Consider the following 22,968-nt stretch of genomic DNA (forward strand, 5'->3'; position numbering starts at 1 on the left):
TCAATGTTTGATCATTCTGTCATATGCCCCGATGAAACAGTTGAGATACATACAGAGGCACTGGTTTTCCAATTGGGATGCGACTGTCCTGGTTCAGAAGTTTCCCTCTAACCCTTGTATCACATACCATCTGAGCATCTCACCTACCTTTCTTGATGTTCACATTTCTCAAAAGTCAGACAGGGAGGCGGGATTAGATCCATGTTGCCCAAAGTGTGGCAGACACACAACTTTAGGTGACACACAGACATGGCAGTGAACAAAAAGTGAACCATGTAAGGAGAGAATCCCTCCCACTTAAAGTGTGCTCCACTCCTCGTGATCGAGCGGTTGCATAAGCACTGGGGAATTTCATTCTGGACTATCCGTTTCCTCACACCTCTCCAACTCGTGCCAGTCCTTACTTGTGAGTAACCAAGTAACCACTTGTAACGTGGTTACACGTTAAGAATCTCTGCTTTAGGGTCTCCCACAAGCAGAAGTGGCTAGAATCCAGCAACACGGTTTCATTCTTACACTGTTAAGTTTTATGGTTACCATCTGATTTTGGTAGGTGATACGGACTTGCGACTTACAGTCATAATATACTGTCATTTTTTAAATGTATTCAAGTTTTTAAAAAGTGAGTCCGTTTTAAAAACAGCATTAAGTAAATAATAGTTCAGGACTACGGCAGAATTCCCGTTGTGTGAGTTCGTAAGGGGAGAGCCTGGGGAGTGCTGGATTTGAGTGTCTCCGAGTGTCCCTTGCCTACTTCTCCGAGTTTTTGTATTTAATGAGAAGGAAAATATCTTATGCAAGTTGATGTATTAGCGATAGCCCAGTGGGCAACCCTTTTCCCTCCTGTACACAGATAAACATGCAGGGACTTCCATGAAGCAGCAACCATACCTCTGTTCCAACTCCTTAGCCTCAAGGCTTTGGTTGTCCATTTGGGCAAAATAAGATGGGAGAACAGAAGTTGAGAGCTGCTCTGGCTTGCTAGCATGGAGCCGTCCATTGGTGTCAAGGATCACTCACGTGGGCACGTGGAGGTGAACATATCTGGACCCTGCCATCCATTTGAAGAGCCACCTCATTTTTAAAGAAGGAAGACGTCCCCAATTTTGACCAGCACCAGAGCTATCCCGCATGATGTGAACCTTAGTGTGGCTTAGAGCAGGGCGGTAGGGATGAGGAACAGTTCCAGAACCTTTAGCCTGCTTATGACGTGGGCTCCGGAGTTTGGCGCCTCTCGTAAGCTGTGTTGGCTGTCCGCCATCTTAGGTAGAGACTCCCTTTAAACAGCCCCGAGCCTGCTGGTGCAGACCAGAGCAGTACAACGGAATGGGAGCGTGTTTACCGAAGACAACTCCGGGGCATGGGCCTCAGAAATCCCATGGAGCAAGGGCGACATCCACTCTGCCGCTCTCTGTGTCTGTTCAGGTTCGATATTGCAACTCCCTGGATGAGGAAGAGAAGAGGGAGCTAAAGCTCTTCAGCAACCAGAGGAAACGGGAAAACTTGGGCCGAGGGAATGTCAGACCCTTCCCAGTCACGATGACAGGAGCTATTTGTGAGCAGGTGAGCCTGGATTCCAGGGAGGGAGGAGGGGTTGCTCTGACCTCCTTGCACGTGTTTGTTTGTTCAACAGTTCTTTTATTGAGTGCCTACTGTGCATCATGCGCAGGTCTAGCTCTCAGGGATATAGCAGCAAACAAAAGACTTGAGAGCTTGATTTTGCCCTTGTGTGGGGTTTGGTTCTAGGGGAAGAAGTCAAACAATAAAATAAAGAAGATAGAAAAAACACAGCGGGAAAGGAGGCTCCAAACACTGCGAGTCTGAGGAGGTTGCAATTTTCAGAAAAGTGGCTGCTCAAGGCGCCTCTTAGAAGGCGGTTTCTGAGCAGAGATTCCCAGGAACTGCGGGAGGGGGTACTGCAGATCTCAGTGGGTGGAGGGAACAGGCATCTCACAGGCTTTGAGGCATTTCTTTTTTTCTTTTTTTTTTTTTTTAACGTTTATTTATTTTTGAGACAGAGAGAGACAGAGCATGAACAGGGGAGGGGCAGAGAGAGAAGGAGACCTAGAATTGGAAGCAGGCTCCAGGCTCTGAGCCATCAGCCCAGAGCCCGATGCGGGGCTCGAACTCACAGACCGCGAGATCGTGACCTGCCTGAGCTGAAGTCAGACGCTTAACCGACTGAGCCACCCAGGCGCCCCTCTTTTTTTTTTTTTTTTTGTTTATGTATTTTGAGAGAGAGAGACAGCACGAGTGGGGGAGGGGCAGAGAGAAAGAGGGAGACCGAGAATCCCAAGCAGGCTTCATGCCATCAGCACAGAGCCCAACACAGGGCTTAAGCTCACGAAACTGCGAGATCATGACCTGAGCCGAAACCAAGAGTCGCTAAACGCTCAAACAACTGAGCCACCAGGTGCCCCTTGGCAGAATCATTTCTGTTGTGCTCAAGGAACAGCAGAGTTGGCCATTGTGGCATGGCAGAGGGAGCAAAGGGAGAGAAGTAGCAGGTGAAGTGAGTTCATGGAGGGCCAGTGGTATAAGCCATTGGAAGGAGATGGGGAGTCATTTGAAGGATTTAAGCAAAGGAAAGACATAATGGATTTCTATTTTATTTTTTTAATTTATTTTTAATGTTTATTTTATTTTTGAGGGAGAGAGAGCGTGAGCAGGGGAGAGCAGAGAGAAAGGGAGACACAGAATCCGAGGCAGGCTCCAGGCTCTGAGCTGTCAGCCCAGAGCCCGACACAGGGCTCGAACTCATGAACCGTGAGATCATGACCTGAGCTGAAGTCGGACGCTTAACCGACGGAGCCACCCAGATACCCCATGGATTTCTATTTTAAAATGAGCCCTTTAGAAAAAGGAATTTGGACCATGGGTTCATCCCAGGACCGTTTAAAGGGGGTGGTGAATGGTCATCTCCTTGGGTTTGAGGGTTCTTCAGCAACATGCATGCAGTCCCCCTGAATGCTCCCTGGGACCTCACTGAGTTGAAGAGTCTGGGTTCGTGTGTTCTCTTCATCTCCTGTAGCGTGCTCAGGGCATGGTGGTGGAGGGTTTTAAAGAAAGAAAGGTGGACGTGCAGCCCACCTGTGTTCTCCCTGCCCCTCCTCTCCGCCATAGAGCCTTCTGGTGCTGATCATCACTTTCGGCACTGCTCTTTGGCTCTGGTGCTCTTTGAAAAGCCTCCTCTACCTCCTCAAGCTCTTAAGGAAACCTTTCAGGTGCTGAAGATACATAAGCTGGATCAGTGAAGAGAAAGCAAGACACTGCCTGAAGGGAGTGAGTGCCGTTTGACTGCCCTTTTTAGATTTTGGAGGGGTGGTGTGAGAAGGTTCACGTGGGTGAAATACAGGAGCTCCTTAATAGGGGAGCCACAGGACCCAGAGACTTGGCAGTGGAGTCTTCCCCCTTGATATGGGGGTGGTCACTGGTTAAGATATGAGATTCAGGGGCACCTGAGTGGCTGAGTCAGTTAAGAGTCCAACTTTGGCTTAGGTCATGTGCCCATGGTTTGTGAGTTCAAGCCCTGCTTTGGGCTCTCTCTGCTGTCAGCACAGAGTCTGCTTTAGATCCTCTCTCCCCCTTTCTCTCTGCCCGTCCCCACCTCACTCTCTCTCTCTCTCTCAAAATAAATAAATAAAACTTAAAAAAAAAAATAATAAGATGTGCAATTCAGTGTCCTCAGATCCAGAATTTTGCTGCTCTGAGATCAGCCTGCTGGAACCAGCCCAGCTGGGCTCTTCTAAGGAGAAAGAAAAGGTTGGACATTTCATGGGCAGGTGTCAAAAGTAGTATAAGATAGTGACAAGGGCATGGAGGCAGAAGGACAAGATTGACTCATGTTCCTGCCAGATGACCCTGAACATGTTGTTTTTCCTCCATTTGTCATCTGCAAACTGTAGATGACAAATGCCTACGTGGTGGAATTAAGGTGATGATTACGTGAGATTCCGTATTGTTAAAGCAGTTAAAGCCATTACACTGAGGTGTCTCTAATACCTTTGTAGCCTACCTAAGCAAACCAAAGACATTGCCTTAGTATTGAGAAGATGACCCTTAAAACCAACCAATCATCAATAGGTAACTAGGCTTTCTCAAATAAAGCAACCACTTAAGCTACAGCCAATCAAATAATTTCCTTGCTTTGCATCCCTGTCTTCTCTGGAGAACCTCCCTCCTAGTCCCAGGTAGGCGGAGCCCTCTTAGCCACTTTAAGTTTGATTAAGGCACCCAATTTCAATCATATGTGCTCAAATACACTCTTAAAAATTTTAATGTGCTTCCATTTATCTTTTATCACTATGCTTATCCCAGGTCTACCAATGTTAGAAAAGCACGAACAGTACCTTTTGTAACAAAACGTCTTCCTTTGGTCTAGTCACTTCCACCAATGAGCTCCCAGAAACTGTTCCACGAGACCTTTCCTTCATTTTCTGTGAAACGTTTCAACCTATATGATGGCCAGGGCCACAGTGTGGGAAAGGTTTAGAGGCAGCTTTTCTATTCTTTAGACATGGTGACTGGAGCTCAGCCACTCATGTGGGGCCATCCAACTAGACCCTCAGGTGTGAACCTCATGGCCATCGCCATCGTCAGCAGAGAACCTCTCCCTGGACCTACCTCCTCACACTTGACTCCCGCTTCAAAGCCCCGACCTCAGCCATCACGTGTGGGTTGTCAGCGTTGTTGCCTCGTTCCTTTCCGCGTAAGGGAAGGAACTTTGGAACATGAGTAAGAAGATAGGGGAAGGGGAGACAAGAAGCCCTTTCCATAGTCTGGCCTTAGAAGTGGTGCCTTGTCGGGGCGCCTGGGTGGCTCAGTCGGTTAAGCGTCCAATTTCGGCTCAAGTCATAATCTCACAGTCTTTGAGTTCGAGGCCTGCGTCAGGCTCTGTGCGGATAGCTCAGAGCCTGGAGCCCGCTTCAGATTCTGTGTCTCCCTCTTTCTCTGCCCCTCCCCTGCTCATGCTCTGTCTCTCTCTGTCTCAAAAATAAATAAAAACATTAAAAAAAATTTTTTTTAAATAATAAAAAAAAAAGTGGTGCCTTGTCAGTCAAGACTAAGTCAAAAAGAAGTTAGAGAAAACAGGCTAAAAGCCTGCCTCAAAGGCCTTTGGAGAAATAGTTAAAGGGGGGCATGCTTTTATGAACTCACCCCCTCTCCCATGTTACAGCCCCCCTCTTCAGCCCCCCACCCCCTGCCGCCTGTTCCTGCTGGTGTTAAACTCCCCTGTGCCTCCACATAGAGTTTGGGGCATCTCAAAGATAAGGACACCTTCACCACATGTCACTTGGCCTCCTGCTTGTAGAGCTCCTGTGTGGTCGTTATGCTAAAAGAGTTCGTCCTCCTTTCCCACCTTGTGACTCCTTATTTTCTCAGTCACTTCATCTTCGCCTTCCTTGCAGGGAAGGAGAGCAGGGAGTGGAGGGGAGGGAGAGCAAAGACCGCCCTGCCACATATGTGACACAAGGAGCACAGTCACCGGGTTGAAAATCAGTGCACGGTGACCCGCTCTAGGTGGTGGTGGTGGTCTCTTACCGTTATGTGCAGCCCTGAGAGACAGGGCTGGTGTTTGTGCTGACGTGTCTGATTGCCTCACAGTGCGGAGGCCAGATTAACGGCGGGGACATCGCCGTGTTTGCATCGCGCGCCGGCCACGGGGTTTGCTGGCACCCGCCGTGCTTCATATGCACCGTCTGCAACGAGCTGCTGGTGGATTTGATCTACTTTTACCAGGATGGGAAGATCTACTGTGGCAGGCACCACGCCGAGTGCCTGAAGCCGCGCTGCGCAGCCTGCGATGAGGTCAGAGCACGCCGCATGGGGGCTCAAGCCTTGCCTGTCGCCCCTCAGTTGTGCCTTAGGCAACATCCCACCCCCAACGCCCCGCCCCGCACAGAAGAAAACCCTAGACCCCTCCACCTTCTTCTATTAACCTTGCAAGAAGCAAGCCCCACCCCCATCCCTGGTTGCTAGCGTGCCTGAAAGTGGCCATCCCCTGGGCATCCAGGGAGGAAAGCAGCTTCTGTAGCTGAGGGGAGTCACTGCTACTGGGTCAGTTCTGAACTGTTAAAGAAAGGCATTGTGCTGCGTTAGATTTCAGTAATGGTGTGGCCCTGACGTTCCGATTCCTAAAGCTTCAGTGGGACCAACTGGTTTGAGAAGGGAGACATTTGGTGGCACTATTTCGCTTTCCCATGATTGAACAGAGCTCCGATGAGGATTCAGGAGGCGGAGGCATATTTCCTGTGGAGAGCTCTGCCCCACGCTCTGGGAGGTACTTGAATGGGCTACCCCAGGTCACAAAGCACCCTGGAGTACAAAGCCCGTGCCTGGTGTTTTCTCCCACCGGGAGCACATGGCAGTATGATCTGTAAGCTGCAAGAATAGGAGATGTGCTTTGGCTTTAGAAGTTTGGAGCTTCTATTGCCTATATTCCTGTCAAAAGTTTTTCTTTCTTTCTCTTTCGTTCCTTTTTTTAAGTTTGGAGGAGAAAGGAGAATGTTCTAAACCTGACCGCTTTTATGGAATAATTTGGGGAACGTTCTGGGATGGAGGTTTCCTCCTACACAGAACGGATTTTTGGTTCTGACCTTGCAGACAGCAATGTGGGCCTCTGGAAGCAGCCCTGCCCCTGTTCAGCCCTAGTCCACTACTACGTGCCTAGGGGAGGTTCCCTTCTCCAGGAGGAAGTTGACCAGCCTTAAGTAATTTGGATTCTAATGCTAATAATGGTGATGTTCTAAAGAGGCCCTCTAGAGAGGTATTTGGGAAACCCAGTTCAGTTCAACCTCTGTAATTCCAGGCCGCGCTTTGCCTCAGTTTCTTCTCCTTCTGGAGATTTGTGCTCCTAACACTTGCTGTTATCTAATGGCCAAGGAATACGATGATTTAAGTGTTTTGCAATTTTTGTTTATTGAGATGTCATTCACACATCATAGGGTTCATTCACCCTTTGTAGGTGTCCAATTTGGTGGGTTTTAGTATATTCACAGAGTTGTACACCTGTCACTGCTGTCTAATCCTGGGTCATTTTCATCACCCAAAAAGAAACTTTGTATCTATTAGCGGTCACGCCCTCCCTTCCCCCAGCCCTGGCATCCGCTGGTCTATTCTCTGTCTCTGTGCATTTATATATTCTGGACATTGCACACAAGTGGATCTTTTGTGTCTGGCTTCTTTCGTTTAGAGCCATGTTTTCAGGGTTAATCCACGTTGTAGCATGTAATGGTGCTTTATTCCTTCCCGGGGCTGAATCATACTCAGTCATGTGTATACGTCCCATTTTGTTGAGCCCTTTGTCCATTGATGGACATTTAAGTTCTTTCCACTTTTTGACTATTATGATCAGTAGTGTATGAACATGCATATGCAGATGTTTGTGTGCACGTATCTTTTCAGTTTTCTTGAACATATACCCAGGAGCGGAATTGCTGGGTCATACCGTAATTCTGTGTTTAACTTTTTGAGGCAGTCCAGACTCTCGTCCAGAGAAGCTATGCTGTTTTACATTCCCACCGTCAGTGAATGGTGTTGCACTTTCCCTACATCTTCCTCAACGCTTACATTTTCATTGTTTTCATTTTAGTGTGTACGAAGTAATACCACGTTGTGATTTGGTTATGTATATCCCTAACGGGTGATAACGTTGAGCATCTTTTCATATATTTATCCGTTGTTTTTGTATCTTCTTTTTTTGAAATGTCTATTCAGATCCTCTGCCTGTTTTTTAATTGGGTGGCTTTTCTTTTTATTGTGGAGCTGTTTATATATTCTGGATACTAGTTCCTTACTAGATACATGATTTGCAACTATTGTCTCCCATTCTCTGGTTATATTTCACATTTTTGAGGATGTCCTTTGAAGCACAGAAGTTGTTAATACTTTTTTTAAAAAATTTTTTTTTTCAATGTTTATTTATTTTTGGGACACAGAGAGACAGAGCATGAACGCGGGAGGGGCAGAGAGAGAGGGAGACACAGAATCGGAAACAGGCTCCAGGCTCTGAGCCATCAGCCCAGAGCCCGACGCGGGGCTCGAACTCACGGACCGCGAGATCGTGACCTGGCTGAAGTCGGACGCTTAACCGACTGCGCCACCCAGGCGCCCCCAGAAGTTGTTAATTCTGATGAAGTCCAGTATATCTGTTTTTTTCTTTTGTTGCTTACACTCTCAGTGTCACAGCTAAGAAACCTGGGTCCAAGGTCATGAATATTTACACTTGTGTTTTCTTTTAAGCACTTTATCGTATTTGGCTCATTAAGTCTCTGATCCCTTTTGAATTAATTTTTGTATACAGCTCAGATTCATTCTTTTGCATGTGGCTATCCAACTGGCCCAGCCACATTTGAAAAGACTATTCCTTCCCCGTTGAATGTCCTTGGCGTCTTTGTTGATAATCACTTGGCCATAAATGTTTGGCTTTATTTCTGGACTTTTATTTCTCTTCTATTGATCTGTATGTCTATTTTTATACCAGCACCACACTGTCTTGATTACTGTGGTTTGTAGTAAGCTTTGAAATCTGTGCTTTGAAATTTCAAAAATTCCATATTGGAGGTCAAAACACAAGTGCTTCTGAGGACAAGGCAGGTGTTGTCCGTGAAGGTGACACATTTTAAGACAACAGTGAGTGGTGAAAAACAGGACTGAGCTGGAGAACTCACCACTCACCTGGAAATAGCAATCCCTCTTCTTAAATGCTGTGTTTTCAACAGAGAAACCAGGATTTCAGGCATTAATGTGACATTTCCTGTTTTTAAAAAAGATTGTGTACCCGCCAAATAAAACATATATGTGTTATCTGGAGTGCCCATGAGCTATCAGTTTCTGGTCTTGCTTCATATTCTTCAGGGTAGAACATGATTTCTCGTATTAAATGTGGTTAAGTTCATACCTGGCCAGACCAGAAACTGTGTTTCATGGTGCTGTAGGCTCATCCCAACTGATAAAGATCTAGAATATGCATATACGTCCAGGTTTTTTATTGAGCGATTTGTGGGAAGGACCTGCTTTCCCATGCTTGTCGTTTGGGGCCCCCACAGCTGCTGTTCTTAAAAGTGCCTTCTCGTAGCTGGGTCTTAACCACTGATCATTTGGCTTCCCCATCTCTAGATCATCTTTGCAGACGAATGCACAGAAGCCGAGGGGCGGCACTGGCACATGAAACACTTTTGCTGCTTCGAGTGCGAGACAGTGCTCGGCGGCCAGCGCTACATCATGAAGGAGGGAAGGCCCTACTGTTGCCACTGCTTCGAGTCCCTGTACGCGGAATATTGCGACACCTGTGCTCAACACATAGGTGAGGCGGCCCCGGGTGCTCAGCTTGGTCCTCCTGCCCTTGGATCTCCTCGGTGTCTGGTGTAGTTACAGTCCCTGTGGCCGACTCACCCTGACTTCACCGAAAAGGGGAATCTCTTGTCTCCGTTACTAGAGAGGCCAAAGAGCGCGCTCGCTTCAGATAGGGGTGGCTCAGGGCTCAGACAAAGTCTGGGGTTTTGGGTCCTTTGTGTCTCAGCTCAGCTCGCCTACTCTTGGCGGCGGTGAAAAAGCAAGCTGTCTTCGCATGCTGGCCAAGAGGACTCCCCACTTCTACATGGTCTCGGCACTTGCATTCTCGAAAGGAGTGGGACCGTGTATGTTTTCGCATCCGAATCAGTTCCTCCAGATAGGAACCTTATCATCCCCGGTTGGGTCATGTGTTCCACCCTGGAAACAAGAGCACAGGTGTTTCAGTTGGTCTGCCTGAGTCATAGGCCCAGCCCCGAGATGGGGTTATGTGAGGTACAGCCCCACTACCGAGGGGAGGGGGAGTGGTCCCGGAAGGAAAACAAGAGGGAAAAGATAAAACAGATGTCTTCCACAGCCTCCTTGGAAAAACTTGAGGATCCATGGAGGGAGGACCCAAAATAGTCCTCTTGTAGAAAGGGACAGTCAAGAAAACCAAATGGTTTCTGGCAAGCACATCTTTAAAAAAAAAAAAAAAAAAAAAAAAATCAGCAAGAGCTGACCCAGCCAAATACAAAGAAAGCAAGAGAACCTGAAAGAGCTGATAAGCTCTAAACTCTCCCAACTAAGCAGCAGATCTGAGATGGTGGAAATCATTTTCTCTTCGCAAATAGCCAGTTTGTTCAACTCTGGAGCACTCTTCCAGATCACGCTGCATCTGTGGCTTGTTCGTTCAGCTTGCCTGTTCTGGCACCTTGAGAATGAGCCACCCTTTAAAAAGAAAAATGAAAGAGTTGGCAGTGGGTGAGTGTCTGTAAGACTAGCAGCCTGGGGGCGCCTGGGTGGCGCAGTCGGTCAAGCGTCCAACTTCAGCCAGGTCACGATCTCGCGGTCCGTGAGTTCGAGCCCCGCGTCGGGCTCTGGGCTGATGGCTCGGAGCCTGGAACCTGTTTCCGATTCTGTGTCTCCCTCTCTCTCTGCCCCTCCCCCGTTCATGCTCTGTGTCTCTCTGTCCCAGAAATAAATAAACGTTGAAAAAAAAATTTTTTTTTAAATAAAAAAAAATTAAAAAAAAAAAAAAAAAAAAAAAAAGACTAGCAGCCTGCTCTCTCTGTGGCTTGTGCAGTTCCCAGAAATCTGCTCAGAACCTGCCAGCTCCTTACCTATAGTGAGCAGACGTGGAGATAATCGGTCTGGGCGCCCCTTTTGCCCCACTTAGAAGATTATATCAGAAACAGAAAGAGTTTGATTTTGTCTCCGTGCTTCATCTCAAGTGGCATTTTTAAATGAAAAATTAGCAACTAGTTGGGAGAGCTCTGTGAGCTGATAAAAATCACAGCTTTGTGGACAAGACACCTACGGTGAGCTCAGCTGTCCTTTGTTGTTGGGCAATCCGTCCCACGGACTCAGTCCTGCTTCCATGAGGCCTTTCTGAGCTGGAGTCCCCAACGGGCTCAGGGTTCAACCTTGCTATGCAGCCATATCACCCGGCACTCTTCCCTCCCCGGGGCCTGGCGACGTGCAAACCCACCTTCCCCCAACCCCTCAAGGCCTCACCGCCTCAAGGCCTGGTGCTTCAACCAAGAACCCGGTAACTGTCACTTCTCGCGAGATCAAAACAGGGAAACGGACCTGCCTTTATGCTGAGAGTTAGGAAATGGGGAGTTTGATTTGGACAGGTCGCTGGCCAAGTGAGGACGGACAGGGTGGGGTGTGTCAGAGGAAAATGGTGCAGCTTTTGAACCCAGCATTTGTCGCTGTGGATTCTGGGTCTGCCAGTCGGCACTTGCTCAGAGGAGAGGTGCTGAGTGTACAGATAAACAGCTTACCTGCAGCCATGATACCCCCCCCCCCAACACTAGTGTTGCTGTGTCTTCTGTCCCTTTCCTTTGAAGTTCAAAAGCTTCTCCAGAAACTGCCCCTTAGGATTTTTGCTCAGCAACTTGGAAGAGAGAAAATCTGTCTGTACCCTGCGCAGAAGGGCCCTCTGTCCTCTTCTCTTTCTCCTAGCTATCTGAGACGTTGATTGGCATTCCCTTCTCCTTCCGTCTTAAATGCGTAAAAAGGCATCAGTGTTTTACCAGAAAAGGGGACCTCTGAGGCCCGTAGTATTCTCACTGCTGCAGTTAAAATGCTGTCCCTGATTTTTTTTTTTTTTTTCGAAATCTACTTTTCTGTGAAACCTAATTTTCCTGCAACAGCAGAAGGGTGTGCTCTGTATATCATGCAGACCACCGTCTCCTGGTGCTTTGCTCTGACCATATTACACAAATATTCCATATTTATACAGCCGCTCCGAGTGGACCCTGCATCAGGCAGCCGTTGGTTGCTAGGGCAACAGTACTTTTTCCTGCGCACAGCAGAGTAAACAGTCCTACAAACAGACCGAGGCTGTAGCAGGCAGTAGACACACACACCCTCCGAGAAGGGCTTATGGGGGCTTAGAGGGGGGAATTAAAGAGGAGCGCTTAGATGTGGAAGAGCAGAGCCCTCTTCCAGATGTTTAGAGTTCAGGACCAGTTCAGAGGACCCTCTGACATCAGGGATGTTTATCAGGGACCACGTTGTGCTGCCTGCTGGGCCGCTTTGTAACCCACCTCCCGTCTGCTCCCCCCACCCCAGCCCAGCCTTTCTGCAAGGCCCCGTCCCCAGAAGGGGCCCCTGCTGCCCACATCTGAGCACGCTTGCTTGCAGAAGCACAGAGAGGCAGCTGGTGGAGGACAGATCCGGGAACTGGGCTTCCTGTGTGCCTGCGACAGGGAGTGGGCAAGGCTGCGGCCGCTTGGGATGCAGGGCGGCCAGGATGCCAGCACAGCCTCCGGAGGGGAGGGCAAGGCAGACTGAGCCAGCCGTGGCGTTCTTTCGTGGACTGCGTCCGGGCAGCGGCCCCCAGAGCGGGGAGGGCGAAGGGCAGTAAGACCACATAAAAAGAGGAGAAGAGCGAGAGGAGCTAGCAGACGCGGGTGTGAGCGCTCTCTGCATATTAACTCCTAGCAGCCGGGCGAGGTCAGAGGTTTTAACTGCAGCGGGGACTGAGGCCACTCGCTCAGGGTCACACAGCTCAGAGCCAGCCGGCAACTCAGCAGATGGGCTTCGGCATCTTTCCAGCCAGCTGGAATGGGGTGCGAACCTTCCTTCCTCTGACTCCTGAAGCCTCCCTCTGAACTGCTCCAGAGTTCTGCCTCCCTGTACTGCCCGTCCTGCTTCCTCCCAGGAGCCTGGGGAGAAAATGTGGCTGAGCCCAGCAGCTCTGGGTCCTGTCTCTAGCCCCGCCCACCACTTCTCCTGCCTGGGAAGGCCAGGTTGATTCCCACCGTGGCCCTTTGGCCTTAGAGCCGACTCTGTGGCTGCTCCTGTCCCTCTAAAACTCCCTTCTTAGTCTCTAGGGCCAGACTCCCAAATAAACAGAGACCCCTTAGTTTGGGGCAGAGCTCATAGGAGAGGAATTGCCTTGTGCCTCTCTCTCTCTCTCCCTGGGCTCCAGGGATATAAAGGTAGGTGGGAAAGAGCATGGGAGGCTGGGACAGCTGCTTTGCCTTTTGCCCTTTGTTCTTGCCTTTCTCTTCTTCTGGGTAGAGTTTGTCCTCTGCTTTCTTGTTTACCACCTCTCTAGACAAGTCTCCCAAAGTTATTCCTGGGAGTCCAGGCTCAGGACTATCAGCCGAATTAGTACGACTATGTTTCTGGGAAGATTTTTATAATCAGAAAGCAGGAGGCTTGCAAAGGCCCCCTTCCATCCCACAGTAACTGCATACTCCACAGGCTCACCCCCCAGGAGGGGGGACCCCAACGTGTCCAGACTTCCATTCTGCCAGCTTAGCAGCTGCTGTCAAAAGAGAGCCTCCATACATCACTGTCTTAGCAACAGTCCCAGGTGACTCTTGCATTGCACTAGTGCAAGTCCTGTGCCCACCTCTGCCGCAGTCTCTGGGGTAGGAGATACAGTTCTTTACTGGCCATTGCTAGGTCCAGGAGTGGCTTTAGCCCTGCCCAAAGCTTATGGCCCAAGGGTGGTGAGAAGATGGTGTCCCACAGGGGGATGAAGCCCTAGAACCAGCAAGGGGCAGAAGAGATGCTGAGAAGGAAGAACTCTTGGGGCTCTGGGAGGTTCCTGTAGAGCAGGTGTAACAGGATTATGCAAACCAGGGACGGCCCTGGCATGGGGAGGAAATGTGTTTCTTCCTTCCCTGATGATATTAAGGAAAGGGTGTGCATGCTTATGGAGGATATCTTTGACGAACCACACCCAAGCGTTTCCTTGCCGAGTGTTGAAATCTACTTTTTCTTTTCCACTGAACTGTTACAGCGATCTCTTCATCTGAATGGCCTATGCTGGTATGGGGTTCAGTTCATCCATTCAATGTATAAAGAGCCCTTCTGGTACATCAGGCTGTGTTCCTGGACAGGCCACAGAAAATTAATGAACCTCTTCTCCTAGAACTTCGTTTGGGAGGGGTGGGGAGAGAATTAAGAAACAGATGTACATGTGGAGTGCTTCAATGTCTAGCACAGTTCATGCTGTGAAGAAAAATCCAGCAGGTCCGGGTAAAGAACGGTGGAGAGGATGCTCTCAGATGTACAGGAGGACGTCTCCAAGGAGTTGGCGTTTGAGCAGACCCCCAAGTAAAGTGAAAGAGAAAGTATCAATGTCATGGTTAGGAGCAAAGCTTGTGGATACAGATCTCACCTGTGATTCCTAGTTGTATTAAGTTAGGCAAGTTATTTACCCTTCCCCTATCTCTGCGTCCTCGTCTGAAAAATGGAAATGATACTAGAAACCTACCTCATTACAGTGGAGGGGTCAAAGGAGTTTACATACACGCAAAGCATTGAAAGCGTGTGTTAGTGTCGTTAGTGCTATTTTGTCTGGAGAATGTATCCCAGGTGGAAGGATTCATGCGCACGTCCCTTGGATCTAGTTTTTCTCTGCTCGGAGCAAATGAGTTCAGAGGCAGCTGACTGGTGGAACCAGGGGGTTCTCCTAATAGGACATGAATACCGTTCGTGTGAGGTCCTGATTATGGATCTGCTGATAGTTTATTCTGTTGTGTTTGGATCCCTGAGCCAAACCAGGATGCCGTGTGTTTCACACGGTGATACAGGGCTCTGAGCACCTTGTCAGCCTCTCTCCCATGTCTCCTCTATCCCCAGGGATCGACCAAGGTCAGATGACCTATGATGGCCAACACTGGCATGCCACCGAGACCTGTTTCTGCTGTGCTCACTGCAAGAAGTCCCTCCTGGGGCGGCCGTTCCTCCCAAAGCAGGGCCAGATATTCTGCTCACGGGCCTGCAGCGCCGGGGAGGACCCCAATGGCTCTGACTCATCCGATTCGGCCTTCCAGAACGCCAGGGCCAAGGAGTCCCGGCGCAGTGCCAAAATCGGCAAGAACAAGGCCAAGACGGAGGAGCCCATGCTGAACCAGCACAGCCAGCTGCAGGTGGGCTCCAACCGGCTGTCGGCCGACGTGGACCCCCTGTCGCTGCAGATGGAACTGCTCAGCCTGTCCAGCCAGACGCCCAGCCTCAGCCGGGACCCCATTTGGAGGAGCCGGGACGAGCCCTACCATTACGGGAACAAGATGGAGCAGAACCAGTCCCAGAGTCCTCTGCAGCTTCTCAGCCAGTGCAACCTCAGAACTTCCTACAGTCCGGGAGGGCAGGGGGCTGGGGCCCAGCCCGACATGTGGGGCAAGCACTTCAGCAACCCCAAGAGGAGCTCATCACTGGCCATGAAGGGGCACGGCGGCAGCTTCATGAAGGAATGCCGTGAGGACTATTACCCGGGAAGGCTGAGATCCCAGGAGAGCTACAGCGATATGTCCAGTCAGAGCTTTAGTGAAACCCGAGGCAGCATCCCAGTCCCCAAATACGAAGAGGAGGAGGAGGAAGAAGAAGGGGGCATATCTACTCAGCAGTGTCGGACCCGCCATCCAATCAGTTCCCTGAAATACACCGAGGACATGACGCCCACAGAGCAGACCCCTCCTGGCTCCATGGAATCACTGGCCCTGTCGAATGCCACAGGTAGGTCCTCTTCACCTGGCAAACAGAGCAGAGGTAGTCTCTGGGTGACCTGATGCTGGTCTTCAGGACTTTCATGTTGTGCCTGCCACGTGCCCTCCTCCAACAGGTTGTCGAGGAAGGGGGACCCCAGTTTCAGATGGCTTCTGTCTTTGAACGCATTCCCTATAAGCAGAGCCTGAGACAGGGGTGCAGATGCCTGTGGCATGTTCAGGGCGTGCTCCCAGGGAAGGGGAGGCACAGTGAGGGCCCAGGGCGGGAGGAGGGGCCAGGCGAAGACTCCAGCTCTGGGCTGGAATCTGACTTCAGCCTGATCCCACGGGGGCTCTGGAGGCTGAGTTGCATCATACGTTTGCTTCCCTCTTGCGACAAAGTGGCTGTCATCCCACGCCACCATGTCCTTCGGTCACCGGCTTTGGGCTGCTGGAGGACCGCCTGGGGATGAGGTTGTGGAGGATGTGGGCATGGGACACGGCAGGTGCTATTGGCCGAAGACAGCATTCGGAAGCAGAGGCAGCTGTGAGCTGGGGGTGGTACTCACAAAGCTGGGTAATGCTTGAGACACTGGAGCATCCACAACAGCTTCCAAGGCTTTTCTGAACCCCAGTATCTCATTAGGGAGCTCATTTTAATGTGTGGATAAAGGCAAAAGAAATATGGATAGACAGCAGAGGGCAGGCAGGCTGAAAAGGACAGAAGAGGGGGGAGAGCGTGAGAGAGATTAAATTCGAGGCCTGCTTTCTCCAGCCAAATTGTCCAGCTAGTTTGCGTGCACGTGAAGACTGATGGAGATGTTCTCTAAGATGGCACTACTCAAAGCGTAGTCTGAGGACGGAAGCTAGCCACAGTCCGCCGTGAGATACGTACTGAAAATGACAACGTTTAGAAACTCTTAGAACAATTGGACATTGCCACAACATCCACATGCATGCTCAGTGGGCTTGTCTTATCGGTGCAGGTACAGACCAGTCGGTGTTGTGGAAGCCATGAGTGAGTTGTATGTCGCATGTGCTGTGTGTTAGTCTTGCTCAGAAGGACCACATGTCTGTCTGCAATGGACTGAAAATAAAAAACGGGTCCTTCTCCATGGATAACTCAGAAGTCCTTTTCTGAGACGCACTAAGTGTGTCTGCCCCTCATGGGCAGAACACCCAAGGAGGGAGACGCATGTCTACCCCTTCCATCAGGGACCCCATCGTCAAATGGTTCTTGGTGGAGCTTGTGATAAACATGTGCACGTCAACCCTATCTGGCGATGACAGCCAGCGCTCAGCTCCAGCTGGTGGTGGCCATGTGCAAAGATATTTATTTCTTCAACTAGCGGTTCTATAGCTCTTACCATGTGCCACACTTTGTTCTGAGCACTTTATATTAGCTTACTTAATTCAACCCTCACAGCCTTCTGAGGTGGATATACTATTAAGGTTATCATTTCAGGGGTGCCTGGGTGGCTCAGTCGGTTGGGCCACCGACTTCGGCTCAGGTCATGATCTCACCGTTTGTGAGTTCGAGCCCCGCGTCGGGCTCTGTGCTGACAGCTCAGAGCCTGGAGCCTGCTTCAGATTCTGTGTCTCCCCCTCCCTCTACCCTTCCCCTGTTCACGCTCTGTGTCTCTCTGTCTCTCGATGATAAATAAATGTTTAAAAAAATTTTTTTTAAACAAAAAGATTATCATTTCAGAGTTGAAACTGAAGCACAGAGAAGTTGAACCATTTGCCCAAAGTCACCCAACTTTAAAAAGTCAAGTGGGGGCTTGAACCTGTGCCTATGACCCCAGAGCAATGTTCCTAATCGTACCAAAGTGCCAACCATCCCACTTTCTCCAGACAAGTTAAAAATGTGGATTTTTTAAATGTGGAACCTATTTAAACTCTGCGAGACAAGCAAAACATCTCTCTAACTCATAGGATGTCTATGCAGTGTGTTTGTTTTTTTTAATTTTTATTTTTTTCAACGTTTATTTATTTTTGGGACAGAGAGAGACAGAGCATGAACGGGGGAGGGGCAGAGAGAGAGGGAGACACAGAATCAGAAACAGGCTCCAGGCTCTGAGCCATCAGCCCAGAGCGTGACGCGGGGCTCGAACTCACGGACCGCGAGATCGTGACCTGGCTGAAGTCGGACACTTAACCGACTGCGCCACCCAGGCGCCCCTATGCAGTGTGTTTTTAAGCCCTTATCCCTCTCAAATGCTCTCACATTTGTGCTCTCATTTGTCCTAGAGGACAAATAGCAGGTATTTTGTTTCAGAGGAAACAAAAATGAGGCCTTAGTGACTAAGCACCTTGCCCTATGTCATAGAAGTGAGCAGTTAGTGCAGAGTGATGACTGTCTGGCTTCCAGCCCAGTTGGTGCTATTCTCGAAAACTTCATATGCTATAATTATTTAAGAGGCCAGGAGATAAATATGCAATTCAGCCTCTGAAGCTAGACCACGTGCATTGAAATCTACATTGGCTGCTTGTTTCAGACATGGAACCCAAGGCCTCCCCCCAGGCCCACTGGAGGCGGGACCCAGGAACCTGCTTTTCAACCAGCCGCCCCTCCCCCCCCCCGCCCCCGCTGAAGCTGAAGCTGATGCAACCAGTGTCTGAGAACAGTTGTTCTTGGGTTTGTCTCTTGTGACTTTATTGTCCTCATGCTGTGACTTAGGAGAAAGTCAGGAGATCTGGGTCTTGGGGATACTGGAAAGGCTGATTGTGTTTGAAGAACATACTGTGTCTGATCCTAGAGAAGAGACACGGAATTTATCCCCATGATTTTCTCTGGGCCCTTGGGCAGAGCCCCTCATGCCCCACTGTTTGTGAGATTTTGGTGAGGCATCCCTGAACCATGTCTGATACAGCAAAAACAGTTCCACCGATCAGCACTGTCCAATGGAGGCCATAGCCACATGAGACTGTTGAAACTTCAAGTAATGAAAATTAAATGAAATTGAAATTTCAGGCCATCGGCTGCACTAGCCACATGTTAAGTGTTCAACAACAGTTTAAGCAGCAGAATTTGAAATTGCATTTGATTTCGGTAGCCACACGGAGCTCACAGCCACTCTGTTGGACAGCACAGATGGCAGACGTGAGCTTGTAGGATGGGCACACTTTTAAGCCCATCGTTTGTCTCTTTGGAAATTCTCACATGAGCCCCCGTGTTCAGACTGACAGCTGACGTTTTGGGGTTACAAGTTCACATCCAGCGTTCCTCTCGTGGGAGCTGTGTGAACAAATTGCTTACATTGTCTAAGGCTCCTTACCTCATCCAGGGAATTTGGTAAATAACAGTACTTCCTTCATTGTGTTTTTGGGTGAATTACGTGATCATGCGTTTAAACTTGTTAATGTAGTCTGTGACACGTAAGACCTTCTGTAATGGCTACCTGATACTTTTTGTTACTATTTCATTCTTCTCTCAAACATACTGGTGCACAGTTTTGGTCTCTAAGAGTGTTTTGGTTACTGACATCTCCCAGCTCCCACCAGCTGTGCGGGTTTGCATTTTCAGGTTTGAGAATGTTCCTGTGGGATCCTCTTTTTTTAAACCAGCATGTGGAGAGCCTGAGAAGTAGGGAACTGAAGAAATGCATTTTGTGCCCAGTGTTTCCATAGATCTGTCAGACACAGCAGTGTGGAAGAAAGATTGCAGCTAATATTCGAAACACTGCTTCCTCCTTGGTCACTGGGGCAAAGCTTAAATAGCCTTCCAGATCCAGTGTTGCACACACGTACACACACATTCACACACACACCCCCCAAAGCCATGATATTTACTAGACTTGGAAAAGTCGGTCATTTTGTTGCCAACACCCACTGTTGCGTTTAAATTTTGCTAGAAGATTCTCAAAAGAAGGCAGTGCTCAGAACCGTGTGTCTTTAAATCCTGGAACCCCAGTCTGTGAGTAACAGGTATGTGTCATAGAAGGCTTTGTCAAAAAGCCTTGATCCTTAGGTGAAAGCTAGCTTTCAGGATGACGGATTTTTTTTTTTTTTTCCTCCGTGGTCAATAAATCATGTTATTGAAAAAGTCTGTAGTGTTTAATCTGGCACGAAGCATGATCTTTTCGTAGACAGCATTTTTCCTTTGAACCGATCTGGAAAAACAGCCGCAGTGGCTTGCCAGCCTTAAATCTGCCTTTGACACCTACTGATTTGTTTACAACCAGGAGCATACTGTCCCTTCTCCTTGGAAAACGCAGTCCATCCCTTACGCTCACACAGAGTGAGTCAGGCGAGCACGGTCGCCATTTATAATGGCGTTGTGTGGAACTGGAAGTAGGTTGTAGGTTGCAGAAGCTCTCGAACTCTGCCGTTGCCTACACGTCCCTCCCAAGCAGCTTACAGCCTTGGGTGATCACAGTTTCGCAGATAGCCGTAACAGCGTCACCGGCAACTGCCATTATTGGGTGTTGGTCCTGTACTAGGTACAGTTCTCAGGACTTGTGTGAACTTCTAGTATCCCACTGTTGATATGCCCATTTCATAGATGACATAAGTGAGACACGGAGAGCCTATGTATAGCTCAGGACCACAGAGCTGGGAAGCGAAGGAGCACGATTCAAACTTGGGCATTGTAGCTGCAGACCTGGGTCCTTAATCGGCATACCACGGCACATGTGGATGGTGGTGATAAGAGTGGCCGAGGACAACCATGAGACCACAGAGTGTGGTCTGACATGATGATGATCTCACATATAGCATCTCTTTAAATCCTCGTAATAGCCCTATGAGATAAGTCTGACGATTTCCCCCATTTTACAGTCAAGTACTCTCAAGTGCACAGAAGTCGTGACCTCCCCGTGGTCACCACTGACAACGGAACCCGAACTTGGGTGTGATGGTCTGCAAAGCCCTTGCTCTTAACCTCTCTGTTACAGTCCTCACAGGTAGGGTCATGGTCACGATCAGGATTTGCACAGTGACCGTATCTGGACAGATCAGGATTTCTCTTCCTGACATAGCCAGGTTGTTGATGTCTGTCTGGCCCTGGCAGGGCAGGAGCCAAGCTGGCAGTCCAAGGCGACCTGCTTGGGTCAGAGGCACTTAGAGACCACGGAGACAAGTGCAGATTGTCCAGGGGTTGGCCCCTGGCAGGAGGCGCCCACAGAATGGAGAGAGAGGCTGGAGTGCAAGTCAGGCCCACGGTTCAGGTCACGCCGGGGCCAGGTGCAGAGCAGAGTTTCCATGGGGACTGGTTGCCTCAGGCAGAGGCCCCACCCAAGGACGACTGCAGACCGTCAGCTGGTCCCCCGCCAAGGGCCCTGGTGTGTAGCCACCAACGTGGCTGGGAATGCGGCTCTGCCTTGAGGACCAGCCACATGCCACAGGAGTGGCTGGGTCAGGCAGAGCTGGGGCCTAAAGGAAGCAAATGCAGATGTGGATGGAGGAAAGAAAGGAAGGTCTGTGTGCATTCGTTCGTTCGTTCATTCTGCCTGCCAGTGTGGTATGAGCGCCTACCCCGTGAGGTACAGCAGCGTGAATGAGCGCACAGACTGTAGACCGGTCTGCCAGAGGTGGAGATTGGACCTCGTGGTTTGATACCTATGTGACCTTGGGCAGCTGGCATATCTTTTCTGTGACTCAGTGTCCCCATCTTTGAAATGAAATGACAGCAGCGCCTTAGAGGGTTGTTGTGGGGATTCTTGAGTTAATTCCTGTAAAGAACTCAGGACGGTACCTGATATCCCCTAAGTGCTCAATGCCTTTAGCTGATAACATGATTAAGTCGGTGCCATGGCCTGTGCAAGGTACTAGGGATGCACTGCTGAGGTAAAGTAGACAAGGGGCTTACCTTCCTGCCCCTCAGTCCCGTGGCGTTTAACAGATAGTAAGCATCTAATTATACGATATGAAATTGTGGCAAATGTGCGCTGAGAGGGGTATAGGCGAATCAGGGAGGTCAGACAGGGTATCCTGAAAAAGTGATGCTTGAGGGATAAGGGAAGGATTCCAGGCACCAAGAGCAGCATGTGCAAAGGCCCCGTGGTAGGAATGTGTGGCAAGAATAAAGGCCTGCGAGAAGGTCCACAGTGTAAAACAACAGTGGAGACTGAATGAAAGAAGAGGATGGATGTGATGATGACCTAGGAGAGGAAATTGGCATTTTACAGTGCCCCTGGGGGAAGGGGTCCTGAGGGACAGAAGAAGATCGAATCGAAAACCTAGAAATGTGTATAAGTTTGCCTACTCTGTGATTTTTGACCCAAAACTCACGGCATCAGCCGAAAGCACATGCGTCGTTGGCCTGGGTAAGTAGAGACACAGCAGAAATAGTCCAAAAGGGCTTCCTGCTGACCTTGATCGGTGTTGCACTGTTGTGGCACCTCCACACATCTGTTACCGACACAGCTTGACAAGGGACGCTTCGTTGTGCAACACCGAGACCTATTGATTGCTAGGGGTCCTGGGGTGACTTTTCAGCATTGCAGGCAAACTGCAAGAGAATGAGACACGACAGTGTGGGGCTCTGAAGCAACAACTGGAACAGCTCCCTTTACCAAGAATGTCTGAAATGTTTTTTAATCCTTGTAATGCAAAACATTTCTATATTTAATGCTGGGCAGGAACATTTCTCCTTTTCTTCTGCATAGCTTGGATACACATCCTCTACCCCAATTTCTTTATTTAAATTGTTGGGTAAAACCTCCCAACCAGCTGGCGCCCGAACTTGAGTGACCACACCTCAGTCGTGCTCATAAATTGCACGGCCCAGATCCTTTGTTCGTTCCCTCCGTTGAGAAGGACGGGTGGCTCAGTCTGGAATTACAGATTAGCAAACCGAGAGTCCTGCCCGTTGGCCTCAGGGCCAGCTTGGCAGCTACTTGGAAAATGCATTGGAATTGTCTTTCTTCTCGGGAATTACAGAACTCTTGTTTCCAAGTGTCAGAATCCCACCTTGACTGGTGTAAACAAATAAGTTTCTTGTTGTTTTGTGTTTTTTTTAATCAAGTGACTACAAATGTCGCAGAATTTTGGTTCTTGGAACAGCTGGATCCAGGTGCCTAAATGATGTCCTTTTCTTCTCTTGGTTCTTGTTTTCTCTCCGCCGTCTGGCTTCATTCTCAGGCCGGCTCTTCCCAGGGTGGTAGAGATGACTATCGGCAGCTCTAGGCTGACTAACATCCATTAGCACCAGTTGAAGGGGAATGGGAGCTCATCTGAGTCTCCTTTGCCCGACTTGGGTCACCTAACAATTCTTTTAACCGCTGTGGTGGGAGGAGCCAAGGAATGATGGCTCTGATTGGTCCGTTCGTTCGGAGTCGCGCGCACCCATCCCCGGGGCCTGAGGCAGTGGGGTCAAGCCCATTCGTACTGAAGGAACTGAGAATAGAGCTGGGCTTTTCAAAGAGAAATCAAGGTAGTAGCTTCAAAGGAAATGTGCTTCAAAAGCACACCTTCCCTGTGCTGTAAGGAAGTAAACAGCCCCTTGTCATAGGCATCCCATCCTTCTGGGACTGACCCCACATCTGGTTCCTTCCTCCAGAAGGAACTTCTGTCCCTGTCA

The 22,968-nt window shown here is 49.4% G+C and overlaps 1 protein-coding gene across 5 annotated transcripts in view; it reads left to right on the top strand.

Moving 5' to 3' along the window:
• The window catches only part of PRICKLE2 (prickle planar cell polarity protein 2), a 332,250-nt gene that overhangs the window by 272,322 nt on the left and 36,960 nt on the right, over positions 1-22,968 (top strand). For all 5 annotated transcript variants that reach the window (XM_040454532.1, XM_040454537.1, XM_040454535.1 and 2 more), the window contains 4 exons: positions 1,426-1,563; positions 5,605-5,808; positions 9,118-9,304; positions 14,602-15,477. In XM_040454532.1, the coding sequence (XP_040310466.1) occupies positions 1,426-1,563; positions 5,605-5,808; positions 9,118-9,304; positions 14,602-15,477 (1,405 nt within the window). The remainder of the gene's footprint in view (positions 1-1,425; positions 1,564-5,604; positions 5,809-9,117; positions 9,305-14,601; positions 15,478-22,968) is intronic.

The sequence above is a fragment of the Herpailurus yagouaroundi genome, unplaced genomic scaffold (assembly GCF_014898765.1).
Source record: "Herpailurus yagouaroundi ecotype Mexico unplaced genomic scaffold, PumYag 213, whole genome shotgun sequence".
In the NCBI taxonomy this organism is placed as follows: domain Eukaryota; kingdom Metazoa; phylum Chordata; class Mammalia; order Carnivora; family Felidae; genus Herpailurus; species Herpailurus yagouaroundi.